The sequence below is a fragment of the Sphaeramia orbicularis genome, chromosome 12, assembly GCF_902148855.1.
Source record: "Sphaeramia orbicularis chromosome 12, fSphaOr1.1, whole genome shotgun sequence".
Classification (NCBI taxonomy): Eukaryota; Metazoa; Chordata; class Actinopteri; order Kurtiformes; family Apogonidae; genus Sphaeramia; species Sphaeramia orbicularis.
This window is the reverse complement of record NC_043968.1, coordinates 61,470,095-61,479,969: the sequence shown is the minus strand read 5'-3', so window position 1 is coordinate 61,479,969 and position 9,875 is coordinate 61,470,095. Positions and strand designations below refer to the sequence as shown.

Sequence of the window (9,875 nt, the reverse complement as noted above, 5' to 3'; positions counted from 1 at the left end):
TGCTTAATAGCTTTCTAGTCATGTGACCCAGCGACTCCAAACCGGTCTCCAATTATTATAACAAAGAGGACATTTAGGAAACACCACTTAATATTTATCTCCAGTCTATATTAATATTTTTTTATTAATATTATTCATATTTTTTTTAAGAAAAATGTCAATTTTTCTTATATAGCTTCTCAGTCATGTGACCCAGCGAATCCAAACCAGTCTCAAATTATTATAATAAAGAGGACCTTTAGGAAACACCACTTAATATTTCTCTCCAGTCTACATTAATATTTTTATGAATATTATTCATATTTTTATGAAAAATGTCAGTTTTTCTTCAATAGCATCTTCTCAGTCATGTGACCCAGCAACTCCAACCCAGTCTCAAATTATTATAATAAAGAGGACCTTGAGGAAACACCACTTAATATTTCTCTCCAGTTTATATTAATATTTTTTAGGAATATTATTCATATTTTTAGAAAAAATGTCTATTTTTCTTCAATAGCTTCTCAGTCATGTGACCCAGCGACTCAAAACCAGTCTCAAATCATTATAATAAAGAATACCTTTGGGAAACACAACTTAATATTTATCTCCAGTCTATATTAATATTTTTTAGGAATATTATTCATATTTTTTTTTTTTACAAAAAACATCTGTTTTTCTTCAATAGCTTCTCAGTCATGTGACCCAGTGACTCAAAACCAGTCTCAAATTATTATAATCAAGAGGACCTTTAGGAAACACCACTTAATATTTATCTTCAGTCTAAATTAATATATTTTTTATTAATATTATTCTTTTTTTTTTTTCACAAAAAATGTCAATTTTTCTTCAATAGCTTCTATGTCATGTGACCCAGTGACTCCAAACCAGTCTCAAATTATTATAATAAAGAAGATCTTTAGGAAACACCACTTAATATTTCTCTGCAGTCTATATTAATATTTTTATGAATATTATTCATAGTTTTATGAAAAATGTCTGTTTTTCTTCAATAGCTTCTGAGTCACGTGACCCAGCAACTCCAAACCAGCCTCTGAAGTTCCCCTTTAGTATAATAATTTGAGACTGGGTCACATGACTAGGAAGTTATTGAAGAAAAAGATACTTTTTTCATAAAAATATTAATTATATTCCTAAAAAAAATATTAATATAGACTGGAGAGAAATATTAAGTGGTGTTTCCTAAAGTTCATCTTTAGTATAATAATTTGAGATTGGTTGGAAATCACTGGGTCACATGACTGAGAAGCTATTGAAGAAAAACAGACTTTTTTTTCCTAAAATTATGAATATTCATAAAAAATATTAATATAGACTGGAGAGAAATATTAAATGGTGTCTCCTAAAGGTTCTCTTTGTTATAATAATTGGAGACTGGTTTGGAGTCGCTGGGTCACATGACTGAGAAGCTACTGAAGAAAAATAGACATTTTTTCCTAAAAATATGAATAATATTCATAAAAATATTAATATAGACTGGAGATAAATATTAAGTGGTGTTTCCTAAAGCTCCTCTTTATTATAATAATTTGAGATTGCTTTGGAGTCACTGGGTCACATGACTGAGAAGCTATTGAAGAAAAACGTTTCGAGCAGTAATTTATTGGCTAAGGCGATGGCTTTTGAATGCCCGTCGACTATCCAACCCGCTGCTAACTTCACCTTAGTAAACAAAAAACAAAAAACAAACAAAAAAACGATGAGTTTAGCTTTGTCTGATGCCTTGTGGCGCTATCTCCTCATCATATTCCACTGTTTTTTAAATGGGGATCAAGATCAAGTTAGAATATTTGGTGTCACTTTTTTCTTTGTATATTTGACTTGATGAACGATTGAAAGCTTTCAAAGTCTGTACTACCATGACAAATGCAAACCAAATTTCGATCCACCGTGGTTCTTTACTTTGGTATATGAAGACAACCCCTGAAAAAAAACCTACATTGTTTCCTGCTGGGAATACACTGTGTCATCGCGAGAGTTAGCGAGAAGTAGCGCTCAGCGGCGGTTGCGTGGTAGATGGCAGAGCTTGCTTGCTAAATAACATCTAACTTTGCCAACTTTAATGACAAATCTTCTCAACATTTTTCAACCGCGTTGATTGTATACAAGGAAAGCCGTCACCATGAGTATACTCGCCAAAATAGCAGAGATTGAAAATGAGGTGAGTTAAAGTAGACAGCTGGCTAACCCGGGTGAATCAGTCACGTTTTAGCTAACCTCACAGCTAGCAAATATTAGCATAGCTCCTATAGGTGGGCCTAGTCTTACATTTTATGTAATCATTCTGCTGCTTTCTGACAGTTACATCTGGATAGAGAATGTGCCGAAAATGTGTTCTCCTAATGCATGCCTATTCGGCTGTTAAACGTATTCTGTTTAATAAGTGGAGGTTATATGATGTTGGTATGTCCAGGTCTAGTATCTTACTAACGGTGTCAAATCCAGATTGAGTTCGACTGAATTCGCTTTATATTAAACCATGACTAACATTATGCTCTCGACTGTTAGTAGACGATTATTCACTTCAAGACCCGTTCTAAACGAGTAGAAGATGTAATAGGATACATACCTCAGAAACGCAGTCTATACTTGCCTGATAATGCTGAGACTTGAATATATCTTTGAATATAATCTGGGAGCAAAATGAAATAAAACGAAAATGTTCATAGATATTTATTTCGGATTTTTTTGGTTTCAGATATTCTAGTTTAAAGGTACGTTAATTCTGAATAGAACAGTTTTGCTAAGAAGAAATACACCAGAGCAAATTAAATGGGAATGATACATCAAGTTTGAGGAAGTGATCTTTAGCCCATTTTCGAGAATATAAATAACAATAATAATAAATTAAAAGAAGATACTTTATTAATCAATTATCCATTAGAATTTTTTTTTAAAAATTGTAAATACTTTCATTTTCTGAGAAAATAATTGCTGGTTGTTTGATAGGAAAGTAGTTGCAGCAATCTACAATACTCAAGTAGTGATAATTTATGGGATCTGAACACTCGAGTTGATGCAGAGTTATTTTGTCATAAATGTCAAATAATTGTTTCTCTTAAACACTGATTTATGTAAGTAAGTAAAAGTTGAAGAAACAAGATGGGTAGGCCTATATGTGATTGTAAACTATTCTTAATGGTCATGGACATGACAAGCCAAATGTAAGTGAATTAACAAATCTGTGAATAACCATCAAGGATTTTGCTGAAACTAATTAACCCTATAGACAAAAGAAATATTTGTTAAGATATAATAATACTCATCACAGATTACATTTTAATAACTATCATTATCATTTTATCACTCAGTCATACCAAGACTTATCAATGACCTGCTATGAATTAACCCTGGCACTGACTGTTAGTTGTATTGTTGATCTTAGTAAATGTTGATGCAGAGAGAGCAGTGTACACCCCATTATATTGGTCAAGGAATTCCTTACCTTGCTAAGTTAATGACGCATCAATATCTGGCTGTATGACCTTTGTGTTCGTTCACGTAATTGAGAGAAGTACATACAGTTAGATCATAATCTTGTCAAATGTAAATGTTAGGGGATATCAATAGAAGAAGTACTTTTTAATGCAGTTATACTCCTCCTCAGTTTTGACAAAGGCCACAGAAAAAATATACAGCATACCTTCATTCTATGTTCCTCCAATGAATTTACTATGTGTTGGACAAAATACTGTGAATAATTGCTGACTGTCATCCTGGTGTTATTGACATTGACTGTAGATGAACAGGACGCAGAAGAACAAGGCCACAGCACATCACTTGGGTCTACTCAAAGCACGTCTTGCCAAACTGAGGAGAGAGCTCATCACACCCAAAGGAGGGAGTGGTGGAGGAACAGGAGAGGGTAGGAATGTGTTACATTACTGCACATTAAATACAATTAACTTTCGTATTCCCAACCTCATCTGTCATTAGAAGCATTATGAAGTTGAGGACGTGATGTGAAATGCTGATTTATATTTTCTATTGTTTAGGTTTTGATGTGGCAAAAACTGGGGATGCGCGTGTCGGGTTTGTTGGGTTTCCTTCAGTGGGAAAGTCTACACTTCTAAGTAACCTTGCTGGTGTGTACTCTGAGGTTGCGGCCTATGAGTTCACCACTCTGACAACGGTGCCTGGAGTCATTCGATATAAAGGTGCCAAAATTCAGGTAAAAAGAATATCTCAATGGTTTATTATGTGTAATTGTAATGTAAGTTGATTATCTTTCAATGGCTTATTTTACTTTTTGTGTGTGTGCTTTTTTTCCCTTTTAAGCTTCTGGATCTCCCAGGAATCATTGAAGGGGCCAAGGATGGCAAAGGCAGAGGCAGACAAGTCATCGCAGGTACTGTTGAAAAGTAATGTTATATCAAATCTTTCAGGTCTTCCAGAAGCATTTTGGAAGATTTAGATTATACTTATACATTTAGAGCTAGGTCATCGCCCAAAGTATGACATGTTTTCCTAATTTTTATCAAGCTGTGCCACTGGCTAGTTTATGTGTGTGTTTTTTATTTAACAGATTGTTGCTATTCTAAGCTCCAGCTCTGTCAGGAGTATTGCAATGTTAAAGACAGATAGATATAAAGATACTGCTTGTCATCATGCCTTCATGTTGATCTGCTCTGATATTTTAAGGGGTTCATCTTTGGCCTGTGTCCTACACATCCACTAAATTTCATGAAAATCTTTGCAGGAGTTTGTTTAATCCTATTTGTACTAGTTACTGTAGATGTAAACCGTAGTCTTTTTTCACAGCACCTAAAGCCAGATGAAATTATGCAGTCTGTCTTGTCCCATGAGTTTCTGAACTATGATTATCAAAATAAGACAGAAAAAATGGTATTTAAAAAAGTTTAATTGATTCTTTATGTCTTTTGCTGTAATTTTTTGTTGCATTGAATTGCAGTTCAGCTCTCTTTTTTTGGGGGGAAATAGTGTTATTTTGTGGTTATTATTTTTCATGGCAACACGATATGGTTTGGGATGACTCCAGGTCATCATTACCTAACTGACTTTTTTTTTTCTTGTTAGTATTTGACTTTAATGTGAAAATCTACAATCTGGATGTTTTTTAACAGATATGTTTTGGTAATCGCCAGATATTATTTGAAAATGCACAATTTAGAAGTCTGACCATGACATCCAGGAGATTTTACAGCTTTTCCAGTCATTGCATTTAATACTTTTCAGTTTTGTCATCATTATACACTGGTAGATGCTTCTGATGGCAGTTTAAATGTAGCTTTAGACTGCTATTAGAGTAGAAGTTAATGACTTGAAAAGAAATGATTCTTTGAGTTCTACCCAGGGGTATTTGATATAACTGCTTTACGAGTTGATATGAGTATTATTGACTCACCAAGTGCCGACAGCCACTTATTTTTATATGTGTGTATATATATATATATATATATATATATATATATATATATAATTTCCAGTGGAAACTCAGGACTAGCAGCCCAGTCATATTTCAGTCATTTCATTGAGATTTCTTCTTTTCAAAGTGATCTCGCCCAGCAGTACATCTGCAGTAAAACAAACAGTTAAAGCTTCAGACTGCAATAAATAATATCTAGGGAAATCTAGAGTCGCAGATGTTATTAAAATGATGTTGGAGTAACAAATCCCTGCAGAAGTTGTGTGCTTTTTCAATCTCTATACTGCACTTAATTCTTTCTTGTCTGTTTTAGTGGCTCGAACCTGCAACCTGATTCTGATAGTGCTTGATGTGTTGAAGCCTCTTGTTCATAAGAAGTTAATAGAACATGAGTTGGAAGGCTTCGGAATTCGACTTAACAAACAGCCACCAAACATTGGCTTCAAGAAGAAGGACAAAGGAGGCATCAACTTCACAGCAACAGTACGTCTCACACAGCATGATACCGTTGTCAACATTTTCAACCCTACACTGAGAAAAAAAAAGTAATGCTGATACAAGTATTCAGTTGGTATTAGTGAAAATGTCTTCATCCATCGACTAATTCTTTTTTTTCATGTGCTTACTCTTTATGTACTTTATTTAACCATAAAAGGAATCATATTGGTACAGTGAAATGATTAACTCACATGGTGTTAGTAAAATATAAGACACCTATATTGACTTGCAGGGCCAGTAGTCATGCTAGCTGTAGTTGAATGCACTGTATTTTGTTTATTTGCCATTGTAAATAAATGTGTCAATGATCACTAGGTCAAACTGCTGGTTGTAGTTAATAAAAGTTATAACTACATTGAAAACATTTATGCTCCACAAACTGTCCCATGAAGTTCATCATGAATACAGAACCACTTAGCTTTGCTGCCCTCATGTGGACATGACTAATACTGCAGGGTTCATACAAAGAGTGGACACTGGTTCAAAATGGCATGAAAAGAATGTATTGCATTTACTAAAACATGTACTATTACAACTTATTATTCTTATTAGCAGTAGTAGTAGCAGTAGGCTTGTAGAAAAAAATTGGTATTTATTGGTTTTCCTCTTAAAACAATGAATTAATGGGCATTTCAGAATAATTTCTATATGTTGGAATGTCAGTTAATATATTATTGTATTGATTATGTGATTACATTATTTTTTATTATGTTATAAATGTAAAAATATTCAGTGTGAAAATTATCCATTGAAGGAACGTGTATACTTTTGTTTATATTCTTTCTTTCATTTTCTGATGTTAATAAAAACGTTTCCTTTCTGTCTTCACTTTAGTGTGCACAAAGTGAGCTTGATGCTGAAACGGTAAAGACTATCCTGGCAGAATACAAGATCCACAATGCCGACATCACTCTGCGCAGTGACGCCACAGCTGATGACCTCATTGATGTGGTGGAGGGAAATCGGTAAGAACGACCACAGTGGGCCTGTCTTAGACACTGCCTGTGGGTGTGTCCTTGTGGAATGAAATCCTGTTTCAATTTACTCTTCACTACTGCGGATAAATTTACAAATACATCAGACAAGGTTTCAAACCACCTTTTCCTTCTTTTTTTTTTAACAGATATGTATGTAACATATTTCTGAAGTGTTAAAGTGCTATTGTCTCTGACCTAATCTATCAAATCTTAGAAATCCTTTCTATTTAATGCAGTAAAATCTTGGATTATGTGGATTTGTAAGAATATACAGTTGGATAGGATTAGAAATGACCTTGTAATTAAATAACTACCTAAATCAATATTAGTCCGAGCCCTGTTCTTTCTGTGCTTTAAAAAAAAACGCATGTGTTGTATGTGAAAAGGGTGAGTCAGCTCATGTATTTGCAGACATGACATCCGCCGTTCATGCCAGACTGACGTACAATGATTAGTGTTGTAATACAAAGGGATTTGATGGATAGCACTCACTTAGTCTCTTGTCACAACAGGGTGTACATCCCGTGCATTTATGTGCTCAACAAAATCGATCAGATCTCCATCGAGGAGCTTGACATCATCTACAAGGTGCCCCACTGTGTGCCGATCTCTGCTCACCACCGCTGGAACTTTGACGACCTGCTGGAAAAGATGTGGGACTACCTAAGGCTTGTGCGCATGTAAGACTCAGTATTACAGGAACCACATGGGTGCTGTGAACAGATGGTACAGATGGTTGAGGATGTAAATACACCATAAAAATGGTCTGATTTAATTTTTGTTTGTTGACTTGGATTGTGTGTCCATTTGCAGTTACACCAAACCCAAAGGCCAGCTACCTGACTACACGTCTCCTGTTGTACTCCCTGATGGACGAACTGCTGTGGAAGATTTCTGCTTAAAGATTCACAAAAATCTCATCAAAGAATTCAAATAGTGAGTATAATAGAACTGCCTTTTTTAAAAAAAAAAAAAATTGGGTGGATTGTTTTTTTCTCACTAGGGAAAGACATTTTTGTAGTGGATGTTATTTTAGTTTCATATATGACTACATGACAACTGTACTTCATATACACATAAAGCAAGACATGACAGGACTTTATTGATCCCAGAATGGGGAATTTGGTTTGTCACAGCAGCTGATTAATACAGAGGGTGGGATTGAAAAAGGTTAAAAGAAAGGGAAGGTCAAAACTAACACTATAAAACTATACACAATGTATATTTTTGGAAACAAACAAATATTTGTTATAGTAGTCAGAGTACTAATTCACATAAATAATAAGAAACATTCATACCTCTTATAATATTTATACTATGTAATTTTTGGATTCCATACGTGGCAGGGCAATATCTCAAATTAAGTAGATCGATCAAATCTTTGTTTTATGAAAATAATGAATAATTGCCTATTTGTAAAATCAAGATCAGGCCTTCATCTGGAAACTAACAACAAAAAAATCAACAAAATGCAGCCTCTTTGCTGTATAATGCTCATTATTAATATGTTTCTCCAGTAATTGTCTATCAGCGTTGATTTTATTTTATTAATAATTTATAATTGTCTATTTTTAAAATTATTTTATTACAATAATGACCATTCAGACTCCTGCAAGTGTCACTTTTTTGTAATGGTTTTTTAATATCACAGGTGCATGTTATGCAGTTTTAGTTAAGAAAACTATTTTGAAAAACATTTTTTCTTGAGTTCATGGAGACAGAAAAAATGTAAATCTGGATTCCCAATTACACTGAAAGAGTTTAAATAAAATATTTTGGACACGTTTTTTTTTCTACACTAATGAATATGGATAGTTAGTCTACACCAAATTAACAACTGGTAATCACATGATCTAAAACGTTGCAGTCCCTTTAATCACAGCTGTTACCCTGTTTATAGGGAGGTTCTCTGGATAAGCATAAATCCTGAGTTTGGATCAGGATCTTTGGGGATGGGTTATACCACCATCTCTAAATAGGAGAGCATCAGTCAATGTGTTAGTGCTGCTGAGCATTACCTTTCCTCCAGGGAATGAAAAAAGCAACATTATGTCAAAAACTGAAACACATAGGATTCATAAGCCTTTTAAAGTAAGTGGTGTCATTATACTTTGCAGGATCAGAGGGAATAATAGGTTCTGTGTAAATGATTTTTTGGGTGACTTTAAAGGTGGGGATTACTGCGCAATATGCTCTATCATCTTTTTGATCTTGAGCTAAGATGTTTCATCTTTTCTGGTTTAAAGAGATTATAAATCAACTATGATCTAAAACTTCAGTCTCTTCCCTTTTTTCAGTGCACTTGTGTGGGGCTCATCAGTTAAACACAACCCTCAAAAAGTGGGTAAGGACCACATCCTGGAGGATGAAGACGTTATTCAGCTGGTCAAAAAGTAAAAGGAGTCTTATTCGCTGCATGGCCTGTAAATCAGTGTTCTGTACAGCTGCTCAGTAAAGCACCAACATATCCACAAGATTGTGTCATGTGACCCAGTTTTTGATTTAATTAAAAAAAGAAATGACATGAATGTAAGTGTCATGTTGGAAATGCCCATAATACTTAAACACCATGAATAGTTCATATTGAATATTGGTTAAGCCTTGCTTTAAAATCTGTACAATAAAAACATGAGAGGAAATGAGCTGTTTCTTTTTTGTGAACTGTTTATTTAGCTTCTGTTATACTTACCCAACCCTTGGACGTGAACGTTGGCTTGAAGTCTTCAGTTGTCGCCAGCACACACATCTTTTCCATAAATCAAGATGTTTTAATGTGTTATATGGAGTCTGCCACTAAAGTGTCACAGAAATCTTAAATCCCATGCACCATCACGGTTACATGTTCTCCCGCAGAAACATACCGGCACTAAACATCAGTGATATCATGACCATTTCAGTCTGGCTCAGAGAGAGTCTCATTTGAAAGCCTTGTCCAGTTTTGAGATTTATGTGACATTGATGATGAAGGCAGTTATTCAGGCAGGTTGCCCACCCCCTCTCTCTGGTAGGGACGG

General features: G+C 34.6%; 1 protein-coding gene across 1 annotated transcript; it reads left to right on the top strand.

Moving 5' to 3' along the window:
- The first annotated feature begins 1,977 nt into the window (after positions 1-1,977).
- Positions 1,978-9,503, top strand: drg1 (developmentally regulated GTP binding protein 1). Its single transcript, XM_030149416.1, has 9 exons — positions 1,978-2,161; positions 3,742-3,865; positions 3,996-4,171; positions 4,279-4,348; positions 5,700-5,869; positions 6,719-6,849; positions 7,374-7,541; positions 7,675-7,797; positions 9,159-9,503. The coding sequence occupies exons 1-9, from the start codon at positions 2,123-2,125 to the stop codon at positions 9,256-9,258; spliced, it is 1,101 nt and encodes a 366-aa protein (XP_030005276.1). The 5' UTR covers positions 1,978-2,122; the 3' UTR covers positions 9,259-9,503.
- The last annotated feature ends 372 nt before the right edge of the window (positions 9,504-9,875 follow it).